General features: G+C 35.6%; 3 protein-coding genes across 3 annotated transcripts; 2 read left to right on the forward strand and 1 right to left on the reverse strand.

Moving 5' to 3' along the window:
- The first annotated feature begins 275 nt into the window (after positions 1–275).
- Positions 276–1,846, forward strand: LOC127078337 (probable indole-3-pyruvate monooxygenase YUCCA10). Its single transcript, XM_051018787.1, has 3 exons — positions 276–908; positions 1,023–1,382; positions 1,473–1,846. Exons 1-3 carry the CDS (start codon positions 297–299, stop codon positions 1,647–1,649), a joined length of 1,149 nt encoding a protein of 382 aa, XP_050874744.1. The 5' UTR covers positions 276–296; the 3' UTR covers positions 1,650–1,846.
- A 16,432-nt stretch (positions 1,847–18,278) lies between these two features.
- On the reverse strand, positions 18,279–19,184 carry LOC127080456 (uncharacterized). The gene has a single exon (XM_051020774.1). It carries the CDS (start codon positions 19,182–19,184, stop codon positions 18,279–18,281), a length of 906 nt encoding a protein of 301 aa, XP_050876731.1.
- A 3,498-nt stretch (positions 19,185–22,682) lies between these two features.
- On the forward strand, positions 22,683–24,214 carry LOC127080457 (probable indole-3-pyruvate monooxygenase YUCCA10). Its single transcript, XM_051020776.1, has 4 exons — positions 22,683–22,736; positions 23,327–23,497; positions 23,609–23,968; positions 24,059–24,214. The coding sequence occupies exons 1-4, from the start codon at positions 22,683–22,685 to the stop codon at positions 24,212–24,214; spliced, it is 741 nt and encodes a 246-aa protein (XP_050876733.1).
- Positions 24,215–26,635: the final 2,421 nt, after the last annotated feature.

The raw sequence follows: 26,635 nt of genomic DNA on the forward strand, positions 1-26,635 counted from the left end.
TCATATCACCTTTTTTTTATACCATTTTTAACATGAAGAATACACTTTATTGAGAGAAGAAAAACATGAATATAGACATTTTTTATAAAGAAAGTTTTATATCTAGAACAAATATATATAGTAATTATCAAAATGCTCAAATTAAAATATTTTTAATAAAACTTTTTTTTGGTTACATTCATGTACCAATGCACAAAATCATTTTCTTAAGCTTTCGTTCATGCTTATAAATTCTACAACTTCTTGTTGATTAAAAGCATTGAAGATACATAGGTCAATAGATTACCAACAACAATATGGAAGAATCCACAGTTGTAATTGTTGGCGGTGGTCCTTCTGGGCTAGCAATCTCAGCTTTACTGACACAAAACTCGATCTCTCATATTTTACTCGAGAAAGAAGATTGTAATGCTTCTCTTTGGAGGAAAAATGCTTATGATCGTTTAAACCTCCATTTAGCAAGTGAATTTTGCTCTTTACCTCTCATGTCTCATCCACCATCGGGTCCAACATACCTAACCAAAGACCAATTTCTTCAATACATAGATAAATATGTCGATCATTTTGTCATAAAACCTCGTTATTATCGTGTTGTTGAGTCTGCTATGTATGATGAAGTTAGGAACAAATGGATCATTGAAGCCAAAAACACCTTTGAAGGTACATTGGAAGTTTATGGGGCAAAGTTTCTTGTGATTGCCTCGGGAGAAAATAGTGAAGATTTTATTCCTAATGTGCCTGGATTAAGGAAATTTAAAGGAGAGGTGGTACACTCCAAGAACTACAAATCTGGTTTAAAATATAAATCAAAAGATGTTTTGGTTGTTGGGTGTGGTAACTCAGGAATGGAGATTGCATACGATCTCCATAACTGGGGTGCTAACACTTCCATTGTCATACGAAATCCGGTACATACATTTAGTTTACTTACATTAATTATGCAACTTATGTACAATAATAGTTTAATGAAAAATATGTATGTTGTGATGATATTATTAGTTTAATATATTTTTTTTTTGCAGGTTCATGTCTTCACCAGAGATATGATTCGTCTAGGGATGCACCTGGTGCAATATTTTCCTGTCTATATTGCGGATACAATCATTACTTTTCTGGCTAAACTAAAATACGGTGATCTATCAAAATACGGGATTCATCGTCCTAAAGACGGACCTTTATATCTCAAAAATATTATAGGAAAATCAGCTGTTATTGATGTTGGAACCGTTGAAAAAATTAAGGAAGGAGCTATAAAAGTTGTTCCTTCGGGTATAAAGGAAATCAAGAAGAAGAATGTTATGTTTGAAAATAACATGGAGAAAGAGTTTGATGCCATCGTGTTTGCTACCGGCTACAAAAGTGTAGCTAATGGATGGCTAAAGGTACATTTTTGTTTTTTTATTGGTCTTTATTCTTTATTTCCTCATACTCCTTGTAATTATAAACTAATCGATTTTTTTGTTTTTTTTAAGGATTACCAATATGCTCTTAATGAGAAAGGATTCCCTAAAAATCCTTTTCCAAAACATTGGAAGGGAGATAATGGATTATACTGTGCAGGACTAGCAAGGAAAGGTTTGTTTGGAGTCAAAAAGGATGCTGAGGCAATTGCAGAAGACATCAACCGAACTCTTAAGTTGGAGAATTAACCGTATTATCCATTGAATAAGCATTTTATGCCCTTTAGTTTCTACACTGGTTAATAAAATCTAGAATGAGAATTGAATAATTAGTAGTTGTTTTGTATTTTTATTATCTATTTATAATAAGCCTCTTCTACTAGGACTATCACATATCACTTTTCCAAACACAATTTATCTCATCAATAAAGACATTATATTTTTCATTTGTCATCTATATGAATATCCTTTATAGTTGTTAAAATTTAACCTCCCAATTATTGAGAATAAATAAAAATATCAAAACAAATATAGTTGAAGTTTGATATGCGGTGTGGTTGCACACGAATCAAAATAATGTTGATTTGGAAAATAAAGTATTAAGGAAGTTAAATCATGAGACCTTTTATATGAACATTAACAAATATAAGGACAAGAGAAAAATAAAGAAAATTTCTTGTAGAAATAGGTTGTAATTTTCAAAAGAGGATTAATAAATTAATAGAAACAATTAATTTACTTATTATCATAATTAAAACTTTATTTCGATTTATCACGAGTTTATACATTATTCATTTATAGGATTTTATATTCTTGTTTGATTTTAAAAATAAAAAATTTAGCTTTGCTTATTTTTATTAGAATATCTTGTATGTGATATTGAATCTCTTTCATTCGAGCCATATTGACCCAATATTCCTTTAGAATGGTTTCATTCTTGTCATTAATTTCTTTAATGGTTTAATCAGTATCATTAGCTTGTGTTGCATGAATAAACTCTAAATCACCAGAGAGATAATACATTAATTTATGCATTCTTGATATTTTTTTTAATATGGATGTAACATCTTTTTGCATCACTCAACTAGTTACTATAGTACAACAACGATTAACCTGACTCGTATGAATTCCTATTCTATTTTGATCATCCAACTAGTTTTACATTCATTTATCTGTATCTCACTTTATTTCTTCAAGGTAAGTCAACTACCTTTATGTTGAGTTGCTTTTTTTTTGCCTTTGCCACTGCAAAAACCTTTTGAATGTCTCCCTTTTGTTTTCTTTTGACTTTTGTCCATATCTGGTCCAACTTTCCTCCTGTAGTTTTTATTATAGTGGTAAATTCTGTTACGATAATTGTAAAACTAAAAAAAAATCATATTCTATTTCTATAAAGAAAACTAAACATATCCTTTCAAGTAAGAATTTGTACCTTAACTCTTTTAGTAGTTGATCAATGTTAACCAAACGTATGACATAATGCCCGAGTGCACGATCACAATATGAGTTGTTTGAAGTGGAATATATATATATTGCGGTATCAATGGTGCTTGCAATCGTGAATTTTTTTTTGGCCTCTAGTATTCTTGAGAGAGACCATGGATCTTAACCCAAATCGGAGCAAAGGTCTGATTAACATTGGTTAGTATAAAATCTCTTGTCTATGGAATTAATTTCAATACACCCGAACGCAAGTCCCAAGAGGTTCTCTACGCATGTATTTTAAGATCGAAAATGAGAGCTAAAAAACATTTTATCTAGAGATGTGATACCCATTTACCCTTAGATTTTCAAAGGGTTACTAACTTGTTACCCAAACTTACTACGATAAGGTGGGTGGAATCTTTAATCCATAATATTCTATCATACAAGTTTTGCTTGCATAATTCAAGACCTAATAAATACTTATTTTCATGGATAAAGATGGCCAACATGCATCCCTTAGCGTAAGGGATTGAAAGTTGACTTTGTCGGACATTTCTAATATTGCCAAAGCTTCAACAAATTATTTGGTGAATTTGATTATTGTTTTAGCTTTGGTGTGTATCTTTGTAAGTGGTTGAAGTAGTAAAGTTTCTAGGAATATATAATGATCTTGAGTGCCAACCCTAGATGCAAGCAAGGATGACGAATGTGTTAGATCAACAGGGTTCCACGAAGGTTCGAATTGTGAGAATCTAATAATTTAATTCATTAGAGCATTTATTTGATTCATTTATCATTTTTGAATTTTAAAATAAATCTTAATATTTTCAATAAGTAAAAATCTAATATTAATGTGAAATAAGTTGAAGTAACATTAAAAAGTAATGATTATCTTTTCTCGTAATAATAGAATATTTTCAACCATTTATATTTAAAAAAATATAGAAAAATATTTTAATATACTTTGAAAAACATTTTAATTAATAAACTTTTATGTTTTCATATATTAAACAAATTTAAAAATACAACTGTTTAGAAATCCTAACTCTGACAAATGTTACTGTTATTAGATTAAACATTATTAATGTTATTCGTTCTCAGATGCATCATCTTCAAATCCAACAAAAATTAATTTTGAGAATTATCTTGAGTAAAAATCTTATAAGGTAAAAACTTCTTTATTAAATATGTATTTATTTGATTAATATATGAATTGAATAAAAAAAACAATTTTGTCATAATTGAAAAAAAAATCATTTATCTAAAATTCCTTAGATTGCACGAATGAGGGAATGTACGTAACCATAAATTCCCAGAATTTATGTAACGTTTGACCTTAAATTTCTTTTCTTTATTTAGATATTTTCGATAAATTTAACTTTCATTGAATTAAAATAACAATTTTGACACCAGCCACATAAAAAAGTGTATGCCACATGAATAAAATAATATTACGGCATTACGACAATAGAGAAAATGTGTATTTTATTAACATGCATCTTATGATATACTTAAAAAAATTGTTATTAATTGATAATATGTAAATAAGTTTTTTTAATATAGATCCATTTATTTATTTTTGTTATTACTTACTATTAAATATATAGATTTTTATGTATTTATTTATTTTTATAAAGGTATATTTTAACAACATGCAATTTAGGGTACATTTAACTTCTTTTGGTAAAAACTTATTAAATACTCCTTCAGAAAAATAAATAAATGTATCATAGCAAAATCATATATATATATATATATATATATATATATATATATATATATATATATATATATATATATATATATATATATATATATATATATATATATATATATTAATACAATACTATAATAAATTATTATTTTTATATTTTAATTTTCACGAAATCGGTGCTATGATTTTTACTAGATTTGATATGGAATGTGCTATGATGTTTGTTTATATAAGATTAATTTAGGTTTAAAAAAAGTTGATTTATCATAAAGATTGATTTATATTTTTTTTCTCTAAAAATTTACTTCCTGGCATTAGTTAATAGAATCTTTAGAAATTTTAAAAAGGATTTGCTCTATTTTCTTAGTAAAAAAAGGTTGATTTTTTCTTTTTGTTATTTAAAACATTTAATTACTTCTAAACACATCATCAAACACAATTTTAACAAAAGCGCGATAACGGGGAGTGAAGACCAACATACAGCGATGATGATGATGAATACTTTAGAATTTTAGTGTTGTTGTTCTTCGATGTGAAGAGCAACTACTTTTAGTGAGTGAATTTATGATTTACGGATGAAAAATTATTATTAATTAGTGTTATTTACAATGAGATAAATGATTAGTAAAAAATATTAGTAACTTATTATTAAAAAAGATATAATTACAATTAAAAAGAAAATAAAATAAAATCATCAGATAATCATCATGTGGTTTGAAAAAATAAAAAAAAAAAAGAAAATAATTTTAACAAGAAAAATTAGGACTTTGTAATTCTCGGCGAAAATGTCTAATCAACTAATTTTTACAAGAAAAAATAAAAAGAAAGAACCATCAGAAATCATCATATGATTTGGATAAAATAAACGAGAGAGAAAAAAATTATTTAAATAAAAAATTAAGACTCTAAAAAAGATTTGCGATTCTCTAAATGAGATTTGTATGAACCCCCGTATAAAATTATGTGTAATGGTGTGTAATTATTCCCAAAATGGTCTTCCTTTCTATTCTAAATCAATTCTAGAATAGAAACTATTCTAAAAGTAAAACTAAAATTGATTATTTTCTAAAATTAAAATTCAATAAACTATCCTAAAGATAAAAGTAGTAACTACATTAAATAATAAAAATGTTAGAAAAAGATTGGTATTTGAAATGATAGTTAGGTAGAAAATTAATTAGTAATTAAAGTTGATTAAAGATAAAATCAAGAGTAAAAACAAAACTTTAATAGGAATGATTTCTAACTATCAATAAAAAAAATTTATTTATTTAATATTATTATTTTTGGAAAATTTAATAATTAATATTAAAAAATACAACTTTTCCCTTTTAAAAAAAAACAAGGTTAAAAAAGTAGAATATATATATATATATATATATATATATATATATATATATATATATATATATATATATATATATATATATATATATATATATATATATATATATATATATATATATATATATATATATATATATATATATATATATATATATATATATTCTACTCACACGTCTGTCTCATTGTACTCACTCTACTATCAAATGGATTATCATGTTCATTCAAAATAAAATAGAACCCAAAGAGTAATATGCAAATGAGAACTTGATTTTCGTTTTTGACCCTTTTAAAAATGATACCATATTTTTTGTTTTCTCCTTTTTCTTTATAAATGAATAAAAATATTATTTATTTAAGAACTTCAAATAATTTTTAAAATGCAACTTATTTATTATTTTTCTTTGTAAAACCTAAAAAGTAAAAGTGAAAATGTGCTAAAACGAAAGTTGAGACTCGAACCGAGACCACATGATCGTGCTCCTTACACATGCTCTCTTATGCAATATGTCGTTTCATTTATTCAAACTAAAGTGGCACTAGAAAACATATGAAGGGTGGACAAAATTTTGGGTATGTATACATGTATTTTTGACGCCATGAAATTAATAAGCAGAATAGTGTTTTCGACAAATGGAGATGCTTGCAAAAAGGAAAAAAACTGGAAATATATACTTGAAGAGCATTTTTAACAGTTTAGTTGATAAGTGTTTTCGACACTTCAACAGATTGATAGTTCGATATTTCGACAGAAGAAGATGTCTGCAGATGAAAAGACGTCTTCGACAAGTATGGATGATGTTATGATGTTTCGACAATTCGACAAGTTTGAGGAGACGCGTCGTTTCGACGTAAAGCGGAAACTCAAATCCAAAAAGTTATAACGTTTGGCAGAAGACGCGTGGAAGCACCTGGCGAAAGGGAGTCATGCAGAGAGCCAAGTGTCATAGTTTTAGGATTTATTCGTTAGTGACAGTTATTTGTTTGTATATAAATAAGATAGTTGTTATCAGAATGTGTGTGTGAAAACTTGTACAAAATTCCTGCAGAATACTCAAAGTACCCGTGTGAGAGAAAAGAGTCTTATCTGAAAAATGTACGTGTGAACAAACACCATTTCTTTAAAGTTTTATCTTATAAATTTCAAAGTTCTTTACCAATTTTCCTTTATATTTACCAGTCATTTATCCTTTGCATTTACTTTATGCAATTTATTCTTCGCAATTTATTTTTCGCCATTTATCTTAGTCTTGTTAAGTTTACTTTTACTTAAGCACTTTTAGTCAATATCTTTCATGAAAGACTTAGTAAACCAAATAAAGGATACAAAGGTTGTTCTAAAGAATTACAAAGTTATTTAAATTTGTACATGTCCTAGGATTTGTATGGTTGATCCTGCAAGTAACCCAGATCAATAAGTTTTGGAAAACCAGAGGTTGTTCGCCAAAATCAACAGCGAACAAATTGGCACGCCTAGTGGGACCAGTGCAAAATCTAAAACTTAAATAATCTTTAGTCAAGGTTTCTTCTTCGTTGTATGAGACTAAGAAGCGGTAAATTAGCCGTATCTGACGTAGAAAGACCTAAAAGAACGAGAGTAAGGAAAATGGTGAGTCAGCCAAATAATCCAAATAATCCTAATCCAAATGAAGTCATCCCAATATCCAACCCTATCCCTTCGACAGGAGGAAATGTGGGATCAGTCCCTGTGTCAGAGGCTGTGCATTTGTTAACAGGGTCAATACCAGCGGTTTCAATATCGCAAAATGCGCCTAGTCCGTCCATTAGGGCGCAACAAATGCCAGTTGGGACACCTCCTCCTATAGGGAATGCTTCTAGGCCTTTTGTGACAAATTTCACCATGCCTCTGTCTGGTAGGGAACAACCATTTGGAATGCCAACTTCGGTAATGGAAAATTTACACAATTCGCCGGTATTATATTCTGATTCTATGGCCAATAAATATGTCTTCACCATTACAAGGGTCAGGATATGGCGGAAACATGAGTAGACTTAACCAACAACCGCTTTACATGCCGGCAATAACAAATAATTCTGCGCAAGTAATTAGACAACAAATGGATGAGAGTAATCATGATATGGTTCAAATGTTGACACAACAAATGGGGGCGGTGTTTAATCCTCTAATACAAAACACCACCCAAACAAACCAATTGTTGGCAGCGCAAATGACACGCATTGCTGACTTTTTTGGGGTCCCTCAAACTCGACACAGAGAACAAGTGGTTTAGAACCCAGTGGTGGCGGTCCAAGAAGAGCCTACAATAAATCAAATACCGTTAGATAATCCCCAGGCAAATGTCAGAAACCAAGAGGAAGTAGTCGAACAACCTCGTGTCGAAATTCCTGTTCCACAAGAGCCTAGAAGGATAGTAATCCAGAGAGGCCAAGACGCTGATGCTGTGTTGCAACAGCGAATCCGGTATAATAACTTGCCTGCCGAAAACAATTTAGAGGCCATGGTCGAAACGATAATGGCACAAAATGGGGTAAACGTAGGATTACGAAGGCCCAGTTACGCTTCCCCACTGTCGGAATATATTCTGCAAGAAGAATTGTCCCCAAGATGGAAAGTTCCTAAGTTCACCAAATTCTCAGGGGATACTAGTGAATCCACCATAGAACATGTAGCACGTTATCTGATTGAAGCAGGAGAGATAGTCCGTAATGAAAATTTGAAAATAAAATACTTTCCTAGTTCCTTGACGAAAAATGCGTTTACTTGGTTTACATCCTTGCCTGCAAACTCAGTGTATACGTGGACCCAATTAGAGAGGTTATTCCATGAACAATTTTACATGGGACAAACCAAAATAAGTCTGAAGGAATTAGCCAGTGTTAAGAGAAAATACTCAGAACCAATAGATGATTATTTAAATAGGTTGAGGTTGCTAAAGGCTAGGTGTTTCACTCGGGTGCCAGAACATGAGTTAGTCGAAATGGCCGCAGGGGGTCTAGATTATTCTATAAGAAAGAAACTAGACACTCAGTATTTAAGGGATATGGCGCAATTAGCAAATAGGGTGAGACAAGTCGAAAGGTTAAGGGATGAAAAATTTAGAGCAAATAAAAATAAAAAAGAAAGGGTGGCCTATGTAGGGGTATGTCAAGATGATGAATACGACGAAAACGAACCAAGTAACTTCGACGAGCAAGTGATTGACTTAGCAGAACTAAAGCAAGGCCCACCATATTCGTGTAAAGTACTAACTCCGTCGAACGGAAATCCAGTCGAAACCAATGATAAGTTTCCTAAAAGAACTTATACGTTTGACATCACCAAATGTGACGAGATTTTTGACTTATTGGTTAAAGATGGTCAATTAATAAAACCACCAGGCGCTAAAGAACCGCCTGTGGAACAATAGAAAAAGAGAGGGTTTTGTAAATACCATAACTTTCTGGGCCATAAAATGTCTCGGTGTTTCCTTTTCAGGGATCTCGTTCAAAATGCTATCCGTGACGGAAGGCTGAAGTTTGGTTCATAAGCCAAAACAACAGATGAGGATTGATTCGAATCCCATGCAGCCAGTCGAAGCCCATTATGCTGAACCATCCATTGTGAATATGGTGGAGGTCGAAGTTGCTTCTGACGGCAGTTTTGAAATGGTGGAAGCTGTTGGAGGTTTCGACACTAATATCAACATGGTTGAGATTGCTGATGATCTTACAAACCAGAACAAAGTTGAAGTTACTGAAGGCTTTGACGACCAGAAACAGATGGAAACTACTGAAGGTTTCGACAAAAAGGACAATGACAATATTGCTGAAGATGTTGTAGATCGACAAGGAGCAAATTAGGATTGCTTGGGACAGCCAAGCGGGAAGTACGATTATCTCGCGAAATACACTGCGCCTGTAAGTTCTCGTATTGACATCAATGCAATCCAGCCAACCGGGTGGGAGGATTTACCTTTGAGCAACAATGAAAAAACAACTGAGACAACTGACAATCTCCCTATCATAAAAAATAAGGTTACTGAAGACCTCACTATTGAAAACAAGGCTACTGAAGGCCTTGATCCTGACCAAATGAGGATAGGTGATGTCGCAAACTGCGTCAACATTATGGGACCTTTCAATAAAGAGGTCACAGGAATCAAAGCAAAAGCTGTGGATGGTCATATAAAGCCTGTGACCGCTGGAATCCTACGTAGGGTAATGGAGGACCCCAAAAGAAATTCGAACAAATGTTGCTGCAAACATGGTCCCAGGAACATATCTTGGTGTTGCTGCCCAGAAAGGGAGTTTGACCAGATAAAAAGAAATGGTGAAGTCGAAGAAGAAAGACTTATTAAAAAAATGAACAAATTAAGCATTGCTGACGGACGGAATGTTGGGGTGAATATGGTGGAAGTATCTCAGAGAAACCAGGCAGAAGTGGATGAAGATCGCCGTCGAAAGGAGTACCAAAGGCTGGCATATCCTAAAGAAGAGGAAAATCTAGTGGAATTCATCAAGAGGTTCCAAAAGATGAGGACTGAAGTGATGTTATGCCCACGTTGCAGTGCAATCTTCGACAGGAAGGCAACAACCAATCTAGAAGCAGTGGATAAAGCCAAGAGAAAAGAAAATTGGGGGACAACAGGATATTACCCAAGAAAAAGTGATCATCGCCAATGGAGGCGTGGAGAAAGACACCATAGCACTTACAAACCATCCAACAAAGCAACGGATGACAAATGGGTTCAACCCATTAGAGATGCTCAAGGACAGAAAAAATGGAGAAATTTTGAAGTTCAGAGAGGCACTTCGATGGAAGATAAGAAGGAGGTGGAGAAGCATAAGTCGAGACCATATCCTTCAGAAAACTACAAAGGGAAAAATCTTATGTCAAGATCCCAATGGAGAAGATTCCAGAGGCAGAAGAGGGCAGAAAAAGAAGTTGCAGAAAAAAGCGTGATTGGAAAAGATGCTGACAGCAAGGATAAAGCAGAATCCAGTGACAATGCTCAGATAGTAAACAGAGAGGAGACCTCCCACCAGATCAATCCTGGCAGCATGGTCGAACCAGTGTTGTCCAAAGAGAAGGTGCAAGAAGACGATGAAATAACTGACAACTTTGAATCTGACTCAGAAGCGTCCTTTAATGTGATTTGCAATGTGGTTTCTGTCCTCCCTAAAGATTATGATAGAATCATGGAGGTCGAAGACGAGGAAGATGAGATGGAAGAGGAAACAATGGTACATAGGCCCGTTTACTACTACGTCATGAACAATGGGTGCGTCGAAGAATAAAATGCTTTTTTCGAAAGGCCAGATGATTCCATGAAGGAACCTTTAAAGCCTTTGTTCATAAAAGGAAAGGTTGAGAATGTTGGTGTAAACAAGATACTAGTAGATGGCGGAGCAGCAGTAAATTTGATGCCTCATTTCATGCTAAAGAAGATTGGGAAGGATGATTCAGACGCAAAACCTCACAACATGGTGTTGTCGAACTATGAAGGAAAAGTAGGAACCATTATGGGCGTTATCCAGGTGGATTTGACTGTTGGAACCATAACAAGGCCAACAATGTTCATGGTCATTGCTTCAAGGGCGAATTACAACTTACTACTTGGAAGGGAGTGGATTCATGGTGTAGGAGTCGTACCTTCTTCAATGCATCAGCGAATAGCCATCTGGAGACCAGACGGGATTGTCGAAAACATTGAAGCTGATCAAAGTTATTTCATGACAGAAGTGAACAATGTCAACAGTCTAAGTTTCGACAAGAACCTGGCTCACATACCTCCGTGTAGCCCAGCCGAGTTCGACCTAAAAGCAACAGACAACGCCTACTGCTCCATGTACCTTCATCCTACACATGGTTTTCAGTGGGACAAAGAAGTAATTGGTGAATCAAACTACATGTGGGGAACTACTCATATAGCGCCAACAGGATGGGGAAGTGAATTTGATGATGATGAGTAAAGAATCAGCGCTCGAAAGAATTACGGCTTACATAGCCGAAAACAAACTCAAAGAGGCCCTTGAGGCCAAAGTAAAATATATGGCTGTCGAAGCCAACAAAGAAAATTCCAACGAATAATGTCCCCAAAGAGACGTTGTAGAAGATTATGATAACAACCAGATGGGCGAATGGCAACACCAAAAGCTTGACGCCATTTATGATGACGAACCTCTGGGGTTCGAAAAAGATCCAGTGTCAACTAACGTGAAGATGGTGGCGTAGGATCCATTAGAAGAAATAAATTTAGGACTGGGCGCAGAAAGTAGACCAACCTACATAAGCGCAAAGATGGACCCCCAGTTCAAAGTCAAAATAGTCCAGTTGCTGAAAGAGTTCAAAGACTGCTTCGCATGGGATTACGACGAGATGTCTGGTTTAGATAGAAGTTTGGTCGAATTGCAGCTGCCAATAATGGAAGGAAAGAAGCCAGTAAAGCAGACTCCAAGACGCTTCGCACCAGAGATTCTGTCGAAAATAAAAGAAGAGGTCGAAAGACTTCTAAAATGCAAGTTCATCCGCACAACCAGGTATGTCGAATGGATTGCAAATATAGTTCCTATAATTAAGAAAAATGGCAAACTTAGGGTATGCATTGATTTTCGAGACTTAAATTCGGCTACCCCAAAGGATGAATATCCTATGCTAGTGGCAGAAATGCTTATAGATTCTGCAGCAGGCCACGAGTATTTAAGTATGCTAGATGGATACTCTGGCTATAATAAAATTTTTATTGCTGAAGAAGATGTTCCTAAAACAGCTTTCCGTTGTCCTGGAGCAATAGGAACGTACGAATGGGTAGTAATGCCTTTTGGTTTAAAAAATGTTGAAGCAACTTACCAACGGGCTATGAATTCCATTTTTCATGACTTTATTGAAACTTTCATGCAAGTGTACATTGATGATATTGTGAGTAAGTCTGTTTTAGGGAAAAGTCATATAGACCATCTTCGACAATCCTTTGAAAGGATGAGGAAGTTTGGTTTAAAAATGAACCCCCTTAAGTGTGCTTTTGGTGTGCATGCGGGTGATTTCTTAGGTTTTGTGGTCCATAAGAAGGGGATCGAAATAAATGAAAACAAAGCCAAAGCCATAATGGAGGCGAAAGCGCCATCAACGAAAAAGGGGCTGCAGTCTCTGCTGGGGAAAATCAACTTTCTCAGAAGGTTTATCTCCAACGTTAGTGGAAAAACGCAAGCCTTCTCTCCTCTACTTCGACTAAAGAAGGAAGACTTTGCATGGGGGCAAGAACAACAAGCTGTCTTTGACAAAATCAAGAAATACTTGGCTAGCCCTCCAATTCTAATATCTCCTTGTAGAAAAAGAAGTATGAGATTGTACATTTCGGCATCAGACAAAACATTAGGAAGTATGTTGTGCCAAGAAGATGAGAATGGCGTCGAAAGGGCCATCTATTATCTCAGTAGAGTCCTAAATGATGTTGAAACTAGATATAGTATTATAGAAAAACTATGTCTATGTGTATAATTTTCTTGTATGAAATTAAAGCATTATATAAAGCTTGTTGATGTGTACATTCTTCTCATTTCGACGTAATAAAATATATGTTATCTAAATCTATTTTACATAGTCGAATCGGAAAATGGGCTTTAGCATTGACAGAATATTCCTTGAAATATTTGCCTTTAAAGGCTGTGAAAGGACAAGTGGTTGCTGATTTTATAGCTGACCACTCTATAGATGAAAATGTAGAGTATGTCGAATTAGAACCATGGAAACTGTATTTCGACGGTTCCAGTCATAAGAATGGAACTGGTGTTGGGATATTGATTATTTCTCCTGACAGAATTCCAATAAAATTCAAGTACAAAGTTGAAAGTCTGTGTTCAAATAATGAAGCAAAATATGAAGCTTTGATTGCTGGACTTGAAATATTGTTGAAATTGGGGGCAACAAGAGTCGAAATAATGGGTGACTCTAAACTGGTGATAAAGCAGTTGACTAAAGAATATAAGTGTGTGAAAGAAAATTTAATCATGTACTTTGTAATAGCCAATAGACTTCTCAAGGAATTCAACAATGTGGCCTTTAGGCACATTCCCAGGGTGGAGAATCAACAAGCGAATGACCTTGCTCAACTTGCGTTTGGATACAAAGTGTCGAAGGAAAAGTTAGAAAAGGCTATTGAAGTCAGAGGAAGAGTCATATCTACCAAATTGTCCCCATCAGATTTGGAGTCAATAAGATTAGGATATGGTGACGAAGAAAATTTTGAGATATTCAATATAGATGATTCAGGAATTGAAGACTGGAGAAAGCCCATCAAGGATTATCTACAAGACCCAAATCAGAAAGCCGAAAGAAAGGTAAAATACAGAGCTTTAAGTTATGTACTTTTTGGAAACGAATTGTTCAAAAAGACTGTAGAAGGAGTCTTGTTGAAATGCTTAGGTGAGGATGAAGCTTACATAGCTTTGTCGAATGTGCACAGTGGAGCGTGTGGCGCACACCAAGTAGGTCATAAAATGAAATGGTTATTATTTCGACAAGGAATGTATTGGCCAACAATGCTGAAGGACTGTGTCGAATTCGCAAAAGGTTGTCAGGAATGTCAAGTACATGCAAGCATACCACATGTTCCTGCAAGTGAGTTGCATTCAATTATAAAGCCTTGGCCATTTAGAGGTTGGGCTTTAGACTTGATTGGTGAAATTCGACCAGCCTCTTCAAAAGGGAAAAAGTGTATGTTGGTTGGAATAGACTATTTTACTAAGTGGATTGAAGCCATACCATTGGTAAATGTGGATCAAGAAGCAGTTATAGATTTTATCCAAAAGCATATAATTTATAGATTTGCGATACCAGAAACAATAACAACAGATCAAGGATCTGTGTTCACTAGTAAAAATATGCAGAAATTTGCACAAGAAACAGGATTTAAACTCCTTACTTCGACACCTTACTATGCTCAAGCCAATGGACAAGTTGAAGCAGCCAACAAGGTAGTGATAAAATTGATCAAAAAGAATGTGGGGAGAAAACCTAAAAACTGTCATAAAACTTTAGATCAAGTTTTGTGGGCTTGTCGAACATCTCCAAAAGAAGCAACGAATTCGACTCCATTTAAGTTGACCTATGGACATGATGCAGTTTTACCAGTCGAAATATATTTGCAATCAGTTAGAGTTCAAAGGCATCATGAAATCCCATCAGATATATATTGGAATATGATGATGGATGAATTAGTTGATTTAGACGAAGAAAGGTTACGTGCGTTGGATCTAATAAAGAGACAAAAAGAAAGAGTCGAAAAGTTTTACAATAAGAAAGTAAAATTCAAGACCTTTTTAATTGGTGATCTTGTTTGGAAAGTAATCCTTCCTATGGATCGAAAAGATAGATTAATGGGAAAATGGTCTCCTAAGTGGGAAGGACCTTTCCATATTTTGAAAAGTTTTTCAAATGGTGCGTATGAGATTGAAGAGATAGGAAAAGACGAGAGAATCTTAAAGATAAATGGCAAGTATTTGAAAAAATATAAGCCAATATTGCAAGAAGTAAAAATAGCAGTAGGATAATTGTGAAAATAATTGTGATAGCTTTTCCAAACAAAAATGGCACCAAAGTTATTACAAAGAAAGCCTCAAAGGGCTGAGAATTGTTAAACTAATTCGACTACAATTTGATACTAGCAAAAGCTTCATTCAATGTGGCAAATTTCTTTTTCTGAAACTGGAGTCGATGATCACAAAGACTTCTGTGGGTAGAGAGAGTCCCAATCTCTTGACTAAGCTGCTGAACCCTTTCTGCATGTCGAATACCCACCTTCAGTTCGTCGTCAATCTCATTTTGCTTAGGTTGCTGTATGGATGCTCTGCGTTTTTTCTCTTGGGAGATTTTTTCTTGAAGAACAACTATTTGTTTCTCCCATTTCTGGATATTATCATCACAAGCAGCAACTTCTTTGATATAAGTTTCAGAAAGTTGCTGCAGCTTTGAAACTTCGTCAGTCGAAGTAGCAACAACATCCCATTCAGCAACTTGAGTCTCGGATTTTGTAGAGATTTACTGGGAGAGATCTCTTTGACGATGAAGGTCTGCAGTCGCCAAGTCAATGAGGGTCATCAGCTCCATCACAAAATTGCCAACCTCGGCAGAAGTTTCCAAGACGTTTATTTGTTTCAAAATCTTCTTGAGTTCAATATGAGCAGTGGCGCTTTCATCTAAAACTTTGAACAAATCAACATCAAGGATTTTCGTCTTAATCTTGGTAAAGATGTTGTCAAGAGATTGCACTTCAGAAGTGGCCCCAGAGGTACTCGAACTGCTTTGCGAAGAATCTTGAAAATTGTGACGAGCGCTAAGCATGGCTTTCAGATACTCTAAGGGTTTCTGCACCTTGAGACTCTCAAGCTCTTCGCGAGAGAAACAAGTCGAACCAGTTGATATGGCACTTCCTTTGGTCTGGTCAGGAGCGGGTTGAGTGCTTCGCTCTAAAGTTTGCCCAGCATCTGGTTGTTTCGACTGGTCATCCTCATCTTTAGCAGTTTCTTCTTCATGGTCATCTTCGACCCCAGTTTCCATGTCAGTGTCATCGCCCTTGTTTGCAGCATTTAATCCTGGATGAGGAGGAGAATCGTCTTCAGAAGCTCCACTCATTGTAGCGTCGAATTCTGCTACAGTCTTCCTGTCATGATCATTTTTGGGGATATCTTCTTCTTGGACTGTCTCTTCCAGAGTTTCCTCAGGTTCAGGATTAATTTTTGTCTGCGCCATCTCCATTGCTGATCCTTTTGTCGAATCCTTCGGAGAAGTGGACGTCGAGCTGACAGTTTTGAGAGCAGAACCACTATCAGGTTTTGGTTTGTTTTTATCTATAGGTTTTCCTTCGACAGCCAATTGTTTCTGAAAATAATTCTAAGTTAGAAGAAAGATATGCAATGAAGATGAACATAGATAGTCGAAATAAGGATTTACCTCAGGAATCTCAGTATTAAAACTAGATTTCCCACTCTCTGTATCCTTCGACTGAAGTTTGGCAGTTGGAGTACTTGAAGAATCTTTTTTAGCTGACTTAACAATGGATCTTTGGGTAGAGACCCTCTTGATTTTTGTCTTCTTCTGAGGAGGGGGTTTGGCTCTTGAGATTCATCACCAGATTCTTCATTGGGAACTTTCTCCTCTTCTTTCTTTCTTTTTTGGACTGGTGGGGGCTTTCGACTTACCTAGTCATGCAAACCAAAGCTAGTTAATTTCTTAAAAGGAAAAAGAATAAATGAAAAGGGTGAGGTTTGTACCTTTGTCGAAGGTTTCTTAGCAGCACCTGGTGACGCTTCGACAGAAGCTTTCTTGGTAGGGATCTTTACGGCTAAGGAAAGAAAGGAAAATCAGAAACAAATATAAGAAATACATGATAATACAGTTAGAATAACAAAAGAAAATCGTGTTTTCTGTTAACACCTTCAAGAATGGGACTTTCCACGCGAACATGTTCTATTCCAATATGAAGGTGTCCTTGGTAATCGTCCAGATGATACTTAGTCGGAACCACACGTTCAACAGGTTTTTTGTAATGTTGACGAAGAAGTTTCATAAAGTCCCCACAAACGAACCAATATGGAAATGGAGGGCTTAATGCCACTCCAAACTCAACAGTTGGTAGGGGAGGAAATTTTGGTGGATGACAGCTGAAAGCCAGGTCATAGCGCGCTTCTGGTCGAACATGTGAAGGCAATGACAATTTTTCAAACCTATCAGTCAAATTATGTTTTAAAATTACTGCTGCTTCGCATATGGTTCGACTAAGATCATCAGGTCTATACACGGTTTCAAAATATTTTTGAATTTTTTGTATTTCTTTAATGTGTCTTTGAATACCTTTTTTGGTCCGATCCTGCACGAAAGCAAAAGCATTTGTTAAATATGTGGTGAAGGTTGTTACGTCAAAAAATCTGGTAGAATAATAATCCTTCCACCACTCATCAAACTCAGGAATACAGAGAAAAGATGGTCGAAAGATCACTGGTCGAATATCAAGAGAATCATCAGTTAGCTTCTTCGACAACTCTTTGCTGTTATCTTCATTATGAAGGGAGTTATAAAAAATGATAGATCCTTTCTTTGGGAAGATGGGTTGAGGTTTTATTTGGATCAAGCCAATCTGTCTAGCAACGAGATTGGGTTGGTAGACTATCAAAGCTATTTGGGTTTTGGTTACGTTAAGATGGGAAAAAAGGAGCCTGGGGGTTAAAAATGATTCCCAAACATCCAAAAATATATTCTCATCCTTCTGTATTTCCAAGGGCAGTTGTTGGGTAAACCATTCAGGTCCAATTTTTCTACTAGCAAAGGGTGCCATGGTCGAAGTAAAATGATACCTTTTGGCAAACATCATGACATAACCGTTGAAAGCTTGTCGAAGGCTAATTCCTTCATCAGTTGGCGTTAGTTGCACCAACCTAGGTCATTCGACAGTCATGTCTTTCACTTTTTCTTCGTTCACTTCGTGTTTTACAGGAAGAGAAGCTTCAAAGGTGGCATTGAGCCATAATTGTAAAAGCCAGAAAGGTCCTGACAAATTGATTTTACATCTGTCTTTGATGGTTTTCAAAAAATTTACACTTTCACTCAAGGATTCGTAAAGATTCGCCAAAATCATTTCACTTAAGCATAGTTTGGTTCCTGCGTGAAACTGATTAGCCATAGTGATGAATCTTTTGGCAACTTGGAGGGAACGGGAGCAAAACACATATTTTGTTAGCCATAGAGTCAAAAAGGCTATATGTTCGACATCCGAGACTTTTGTGGTATCCTTGTCATGATAATGAGACATGAATAAAGAGTATGGAGCAAAGCTAGCATCGAAAGCTATAGAATCTTCATTTAGGTTGGTGGGGTCGAAATCTATCCCATTGGGGAGAAGGCCAACGATGGCTGCTGCGTCGAAGAGAGTGGGTGTGACCATCCCACAAGGAAGGTGAAAAGTGTTATAGGTACTGTCCCAAAAATAGAGGGAAGCTAAAAGCATATTAGGGCAAATGTTGGGTCCTACTCTCGACAATTGAATGAGGTCGAAAATGCCTATTTCCTTCCAGAAATCTCCTTTAATCTTTTCAACCTTATCTAGCCAGGATAAATAGTTTGAAGGATATTTCGACCATGGACAAGTTCTAAAGATCCTAGCATAATTCAAATAAGTTAAATTCAACTCTTCATCATTAGTCGAACTTTGTGGGTCAATTTGTTCTACAGTTTTCTCTTGAGTTTGAGGTTTTACTCCAGCACCTATGGGTTTGGTATGGAAATAGGTGGAAAAAAATTCTTTCAGACGATCTGGTTTAATATCTGGATTGGGGAGTGGACCTAACATAGCGTGACAAATACCAGAAACAAGAACAAGAATTAATACCTGGGATTTGTAGATACATTCCTTCTCTATCTCATTGGGAGGTTCAGGAACGTATTATTGGTTTCCAACAATCATTGGTCCATTCAACTCCTGCGCAGGATGAAGAGTTGAATCTTGGGTCTTCTTGGAGTGTTTTCTGCTGGAAGATTTTGGAGGAGCCATTGTTGAGAAGAACAAAGAAATTTTTTCAGGAAGGTTGAAAGTATGAAAATGGGTATGAAGAAGAAGGTTTGAAGAGTGAAAAAGTTTCAGAGAAAATAGGTTGTGAGTATTTATAAGGGAAGATGATAAAAACGTTTGAGTTTTTTGATGATAATCGTGGGACACGTGGTTGAATCACAACGGTGATGATGAAGATATAGAAGTTGAAAAAGGCCATGATGTTAGGTTTAGGAAATGATGGGGGTAAGGTCTAAACATGGGCTAGACATGACGTTTTCTGAAAAAGTGTAATGATGAATCTGTTTGGGAACTTGAGATTATAAAAGCTTGGAGATAATGGAATTAAATGACATGGCATCAAAATATTGGTTGACAACAAATGATTGTTTCTCCAGAGTAGTCGAAACATCTTTGCTGGGGGGTAATTTGTATACATGTATTTTTGACGCCATGAAATTAATAAGCAGAATAGTGTTTTCGACAAATGGAGATGCTTGCAAAAAGGAAAAAACTGGAAATATATACTTGAAGAGCATTTTTAACAGTTTAGTTGATAAGTGTTTTCGACACTTCGACAGATTGGTAGTTCGATATTTCGACAGAAGAAGATGTCTGCAGATGAAAAGACGTCTTCGACAAGTATGGATGATGTTATGATGTTTCGACAATTCGACAAGTTTGAGGAGACGCGTCGTTTCGACGTAAAGCGGAAACTCAAATTCAAAAAGTTATAACGTTTGGCAGAAGACGCGTGGAAGCACCTGGCGAAAGGGAGTCATGCAGAGAGCCAAGTGTCATAGTTTTAGGATTTATTCGTTAGTGACAGTTATTTGTTTGTATATAAATAAGATAGTTGTTATCAGAATGTGTGTGTGAAAACTTGTACAAAATTCCTGCAGAATACTCAAAGTACCCGTGTGAGAGAAAAGAGTCTTATCTGAAAAATGTACGTGTGAACAAACACCATTTCTTTAAAGTTTTATCTTATAAATTTCAAAGTTCTTTACTAATTTTCCTTTACATTTACCAGTCATTTATCCTTTCATTTACTTTATGCAATTTATTCTTCGCCATTTATTTTTCGCCATTTATCTTAGTCTTGTTAAGTTTACTTTTACTTAAGCACTTTTAGTCAATATCTTTCATGAAAGACTTAGTAAACCAAATATAGGATACAAAGGTTGTTCTAAAGAATTAAAAAGTTATTTAAATTTGCACATGTCCTAGGATATGTATGGTTGATCCTGCAAGTAACCCAATTCAATAAGTTTTGGAAAACCAGAGGTTGTTCGTCAAAATCAACAGCGAACAGGGTACGACAGCTGTCCCTTTTTAATTACCTTTAATTGGAGATGATGATGACAGTTGGTCTTCATCTTCTCATGATGGAAGATAATTAAATATATAGGAGAGCCCCTAATTTTGACCACGGAGTTAGTAGATTCTAGGGATTAATAAGGTTGAACAATCCTTGACGTTCTGTTGGTATCCAAACCAACTTTTGATGGAAACCTTGTGAAACCCTGAGTATAACCCTGGTAGAACCCTTTTGATCAGTTTCAATCCATTTGGATAAAACTTTCATACGATTCCCATGATCATCCGATCATTTTACAGAAATCAAATAGGACTCAGGCGGTCCTCCTGTCGCTGTTTGATAATCCTGGTAGGACCCCTGATGAAACTCTTATTAAAATCTCTTGCAAAACTCTTGATGAAAACCCCAATAAAACTTCTGATGGAACCTCTGAGGATAAGACCTTGATGAAACCCTTTTGACAAATCCCTGATGGAACCCTTCGACTAATTCCCTGATGATCAGTTTTAACCTCTCTGGGTGACACTTGCCTATGATTCCTATGATCATCTGATCATGTCATTGGAGTCGGGTAGGACTTTAGTGATACCACAATCACTCTGGTTGAGACCCCTCGGGTGATACTCTGGTGAAACCCCTTGATAAAGTTCTGGTAGACCCCCTTGATAGATCCCTTTGATGAACCTTTGGATAGAATCCCTAGATGAAACCCTTGATAAAATCCTTTTGATAAAATCCCTTGATGAAACCCCTTGATAGAAATCAGGTGAAACCCCTTGATATAACCCCTTGATATAATCTTTTGACGAAACACCGTTAAAATCCTTGGTGAAACCCACAGTGAAACCCTAGTGGAACCCTTTGATAAAACCCCTCTAATAAACATCTGATGAAATCCCTAATGAAACCCTTAATGATACCTTTGATGAAACCTCCTAATGAAACCCTTTTTGATCATCCAATCATTTTATGGGAATCAGGTAGTACTCTACTAATACCTCGATCACTCTGGATGAAACCCCTTGGTAAAATTATGGCAGAACCCCTTGATGGAATCTTTTGATGACAATCCTGATAATCCTTTTTGATAAAATCCCTTGACAAAACCCTTTTGATAAAATCCCTTGATAAATTTCTAATGGAACCCTTTGATAGAAAATCCTAGTGAAACCATCGGATAAATCCCTGATGAAACTCCTTGATAATAACATTTTATTGAAACTTCTTGGTAAAACCCTAGTGAATCCTTGATGGATAATGCTATGATGAAAAAACCTTGAATGAACCCCTTTGATAAAAATCCTTTGATAAAATCCCTTGTTAAAATCCCTTGATAGAACCCCTTGATTAAAATCCTTTATACTTTTGATGAAACCCGTAATGGAACTCATGGTAAAATCTCTTTGATGAAACCCTTGGTGGAACCTCTTGAAAAATCCTAGTGTAACCCTTTGATAAAATCCTGGTGTATTTGATGGAACACATCCCTTTTGTGGGATAGGTTAATAAGCTGGAGATGTGAGAGGTGAAGAACCGCTCAATAGTTGATAATGATCATTCAGGATGACCGGCTACTGGGTAGATTCCTTTGACGACTCACAGTGAGTGACTTTGATGGGGAAGTCCTTTATTGAAAAGGCTCTGTAGAGATGTTACTTACTAGGGAAGACTAATAAGCATTCCTACTTGGGGAATTATACTAGTATAGCTGGGGATTGGACTTCAATCGTCATCAGTATATGAATCGATAACTCATTATAAGAAAATTGATGTAAGACCCGAAATATCTGAAGGAAATAAATGCGTTATAAGAACCGTAAAACAAGATGATAAACGATGTAAGAACCAAAGTGAAAAAACAAATGATGTAAGAACCAAAGTGAAGGTATGACGACGGTGTAAGAATCAAAGTGTCTGGATGACAGCGGTGTAAGAATCAAAGGGGACAGTGGTGTAAGAACCATAAATAGGATATTATCATGGATAATACTAGAACAAGAACTTCTATTGGGGAGTTCTCTATGAACAACAGAGTAAAAGGAGATTGATAGAAGAACTTGATGTATCCACTGGGGAAGATTAGTGTCACATAAGATGACTGTCTATTGGGGAATAAGCTTCCAGACGAGGTTCCCTAAGGAGCACAAGTTACGAGGAAAATCCTAAGAAATCATTGAAAGGATCATGTGAAGGAATTGTATACCATTAGGGAATATCGAGGATAGTGTTGCTAAGTATTTTTTGTTTGGAGAATGAGTTCTAAGGATACTTGCTAGGAAATTGTCCTTAAAACCGACTCACTGGGGTGTACAGTGAGAAAAGAGTTGGGGAGAAGCTTGGACTGAGATCTATCATCGACTTATTTGGGGATGGATCGAGACTCTTATGATGAGTCATGAGTCTTAGCTTATTCTATGTATTTTATGTTATGTTATGTTATGTGTACATGTTTAGAGTTTGTATGGCATAATGTTCCATATTTATGGATATGTTACACCTGATATGATGCATGAATGAGATGTCGTGGATGATTTTCATACAGATGATATATTATTTTGAAGAATTGGGCTTATTTTATTTCAGTGGAGAGTTAAGCGGGACCTTCGAAAAATGACTATTGAAGCTTGGATTAGGGAAATTTAAAGGAGAGGTGATACACTACAAGAACTACAAATCTGGTTTAAAATATAAATCAAAATATTTTTTGGTTGTTGGGTGTGGTAACTCGAGAATGGAGATTGCATACGATCTCCATAACTGCGGTGCTAACACTTCCATTGTCATTCGAAATCCGGTACATACATTTAGTTTACTTACATTAATTATGCAACTTATGTACAATAATAGTTTAACGAAAAATATATATGTTGTGATGATATTATTAGTTTAATATTTTTTTTTGCAGGTTCATGTCTTCACCAGAGATATGATTCGTCTAGGGATGTACATTGTGCAATATTTTACTGTCTATATTGCGGATACAATCATTACTTTTCTGGCTAAACTAAAATACGATGTTCTATCCAAATACGGGATTCATCGTCCTAAATACGGACCTTTGTATCTCAAAAATATTATAGGAAAATCAGCTGTTATTGATGTTGGAACCGTTGAAAAAATTAAGGAAGGAGCTATAAAAGTTGTTCCTTCGGGTATAAAGGAAATCAAGAAGAAGAATGTTATGTTTGAAAATAACATGGAGAAAGAGTTTGATGCCATCGTGTTTGCTACCGGCTACAAAAGTGTAGCTAATGGATGGCTAAAGGTACATTCTTGTTTTTTTATTGGTCTTTATTCTTTATTTCCTCATACTCCATGTAATTATAAACTAATCGATTTTTTTTGTTTTTTTAAGGATTACCAATATACTCTTAATGAGAAAGGATTCCCTAAAAATCCTTTTCTAAAACATTGGAAGGGAGATAATGGATTATACTGTGCAGGACTAGCAAGAAAAGGTTTGTTTGGAGTCAAAAAGGATGCTGAGGCAATTGCAGAAGACATCAACTGAACTCTTAAGTTGGAGAATTAACCGTATTATTCAAAAAGGATGTTGAAACACTTGATGTCGTAATACCACGAATTCTCGTCTTTGATTTTCAGCAACGAACACATGAGCTGGCCTATCAAGATGCATCACAGACAAGTTGGGAACTTCATTCCAATATTTCACCACAATCATTGATGCCAATGTTGCAAGAGCATTCGCCATCCGGATTTCATCTCGAGGGATATGATGAAACTCAACCTTTGTAAAGAAAGTTGAAATCCTCCTCACATAATCTCTATATGGTATTAAACCGGGTTGATTTGTTTCCCATTCACCTTTGATCTGATTCATAACCAAAGCGGAATCTCCAAAGACATCTAAATACTTGGTTATGAGATTCATGGCCTCTTCAAGCCCCATAATGCAAGCTTCATATTCTGCCACATTGTTTGTACATTTGAAAGTGAATCTAGCTATAAACGGAAAATGTGTGCCTTGAGGAGTAATGATCACTGCCCCAATGCCATTACCATACTGATTAACAGCTCCATCAAATACCACGCCCCAACGGGAACCAGGTTCTGGCCCTTCTTCAAGCAATGGTTCATCACAATCTTTCATTTTCAAGTACAAAATCTCTTCATCAGGAAAATCATACTGCACTGACTGGTAATCTTCAATTGGTTGGTGAGCCAAATGGTCAGCCAAGATACTACCTTTGATCGCTTTCTGAGATCGGTATTCGATATCATACTCTGATAACAACATCTGCCAACGGGCAATCCTCCCAGTTAACGCAGGATTTTCAAATATATCTTTGATTGGATCCATTTTGGATATCAACCAAGTGGTATGATTCAACATGTATTGATGCAGACGCGTAGCAGCCCAAGCCAATGCGCAACAAGTCTTCTCAAGCATAGAATACCGAGTCTCACAGTCGGTGAAGTTCTTACTGAGGTAGTAAATTGAAAATTCTTTCCTTCTAGTCTCATCTTGCTGACAAAGAACACAACCCATACTATCTTGAAGCACAGTCAAATACATGATCAATGACCTTCCTTCTATAGGTGGAGACAAAATCGAAGGTTCAAGCAAATATTCCTTGATACTGTCAAAAGTTTTCTGTCAGTCTTCGATCCAATCACAAGACTGATCTTTCCGAAGAAGCTTGAATATATGTGCACATGTGGCAGTCATGTGGGAAATGAATATGGAGATATAATTCAAGCGGTCGAGAAAACCTCTGACTTGCTTCTCTGTTTTGGGTGCAGGCATCTCTTGTATTTCTTTGACCATGGCAGGATCAACTTCAATACCTTTCTCGCTGACAATAAAGCCCAACAACTTACCAGAACGAACACCAAAAGTACACTTATTAGGATTCAAGCGGAGTTTATACTTCCTCAAACGTTGGAATAGCTTCAACAAATTCTCAACATGTTCCTCTTCATCAATTGATTTAGCAATCATGTCATCGACATAAACCTCAATCTCTTTATGCACCATATCATGAAAAAGAGTAGTCATCGCTCTCTGGTATGTTGCACCAACGTTCTTTAGACCGAAAGGCATCACTCTATAACAGAATGCTCCCTAGGGTGTAATGAATGTGGTCTTCTCCATATCTTTGGGTGCCATTTTGTATGATTATATCCGGAAAATCCATCTATAAACGAAAACACTTTGAATTTAGCAGTATTGTCTACCAACATATCAATGTGTGGCAGAGGGAAATCATCTTTCGGACTAGCTTTATTCAAATCTCTATAATCAACACACATGCAAACTTTTCCATCTTTCTTTGGCACATGCACAATATTGGCCACCCATTGCGGATACTCAGCGGTTACAAGGAAACCGACATCAATCTGCTTTTACACTTCTTCTTTGATCTTCATAGCCATATCAGGATGCGTTCTTCTCAACTTTTGCTTGACTGGCGGGCACTCTGGCTTCAACGGCAATCTATGCTCCACAATCTCAGAATCCAAACTAGGCATTTCTTGATAGGACCAAGGGAACACATCTGAATACTCTCGAAGAAGATCAATCAACCCCTTCTTGACATCTGGACATAGTCGAGACCCAATCTTGACTTCCTTCACATCATCCTCGGAACCCAAGTTGACTAGCTCAATCTGCTCTTCGAACAACTGGATGGTCTTTTCATCTTGCTCAAGAAGACGAGATAATCCATCACTCACTTCTACATCACTTTCCTCCTCAGCTTCGAACACAGGGAATTCAAAATTTGGAAAAGGAGAAGGATCATTGTATTCAATGGGGTTAGGAACCAACCTGCATAATGATTTGATATTTTGATTTTAGAGAAGTGGATTTGTGACCAAATATTATGCAGATGGACAATTATATTTTTTATTTATGTTTTTTGTGATTACCATTTTCAGAATAAAGCAAAAAGTAAAAACAAAACATCAT

Source organism: Lathyrus oleraceus, chromosome 5 (genome assembly GCF_024323335.1).
Source record: "Lathyrus oleraceus cultivar Zhongwan6 chromosome 5, CAAS_Psat_ZW6_1.0, whole genome shotgun sequence".
Lineage (NCBI taxonomy): Eukaryota > Viridiplantae > Streptophyta > Magnoliopsida > Fabales > Fabaceae > Lathyrus > Lathyrus oleraceus.

Excerpts from the sequence above, each read along its gene's own strand:
- LOC127078337 (XM_051018787.1), top strand. The coding sequence starts at position 297 with ATGGAAGAATCCACAGTTGTAATTGTTGGCGGTGGTCCTTCTGGGCTA. Across the intron at positions 909-1,022 it reads CCATTGTCATACGAAATCCG|GTTCATGTCTTCACCAGAGA; the intron begins GTACATACATTT and ends TTTTTTTTGCAG. Across the intron at positions 1,383-1,472 it reads TAGCTAATGGATGGCTAAAG|GATTACCAATATGCTCTTAA; the intron begins GTACATTTTTGT and ends GTTTTTTTTAAG.
- LOC127080456 (XM_051020774.1), bottom strand. The coding sequence starts at position 19,184 with ATGTTAGGTCCACTCCCCAATCCAGATATTAAACCAGATCGTCTGAAA.
- LOC127080457 (XM_051020776.1), top strand. The coding sequence starts at position 22,683 with ATGGATAATACTAGAACAAGAACTTCTATTGGGGAGTTCTCTATGAAC. Across the intron at positions 22,737-23,326 it reads AGTTCTCTATGAACAACAGA|CTTGGATTAGGGAAATTTAA; the intron begins GTAAAAGGAGAT and ends TGACTATTGAAG. Across the intron at positions 23,969-24,058 it reads TAGCTAATGGATGGCTAAAG|GATTACCAATATACTCTTAA; the intron begins GTACATTCTTGT and ends TGTTTTTTTAAG.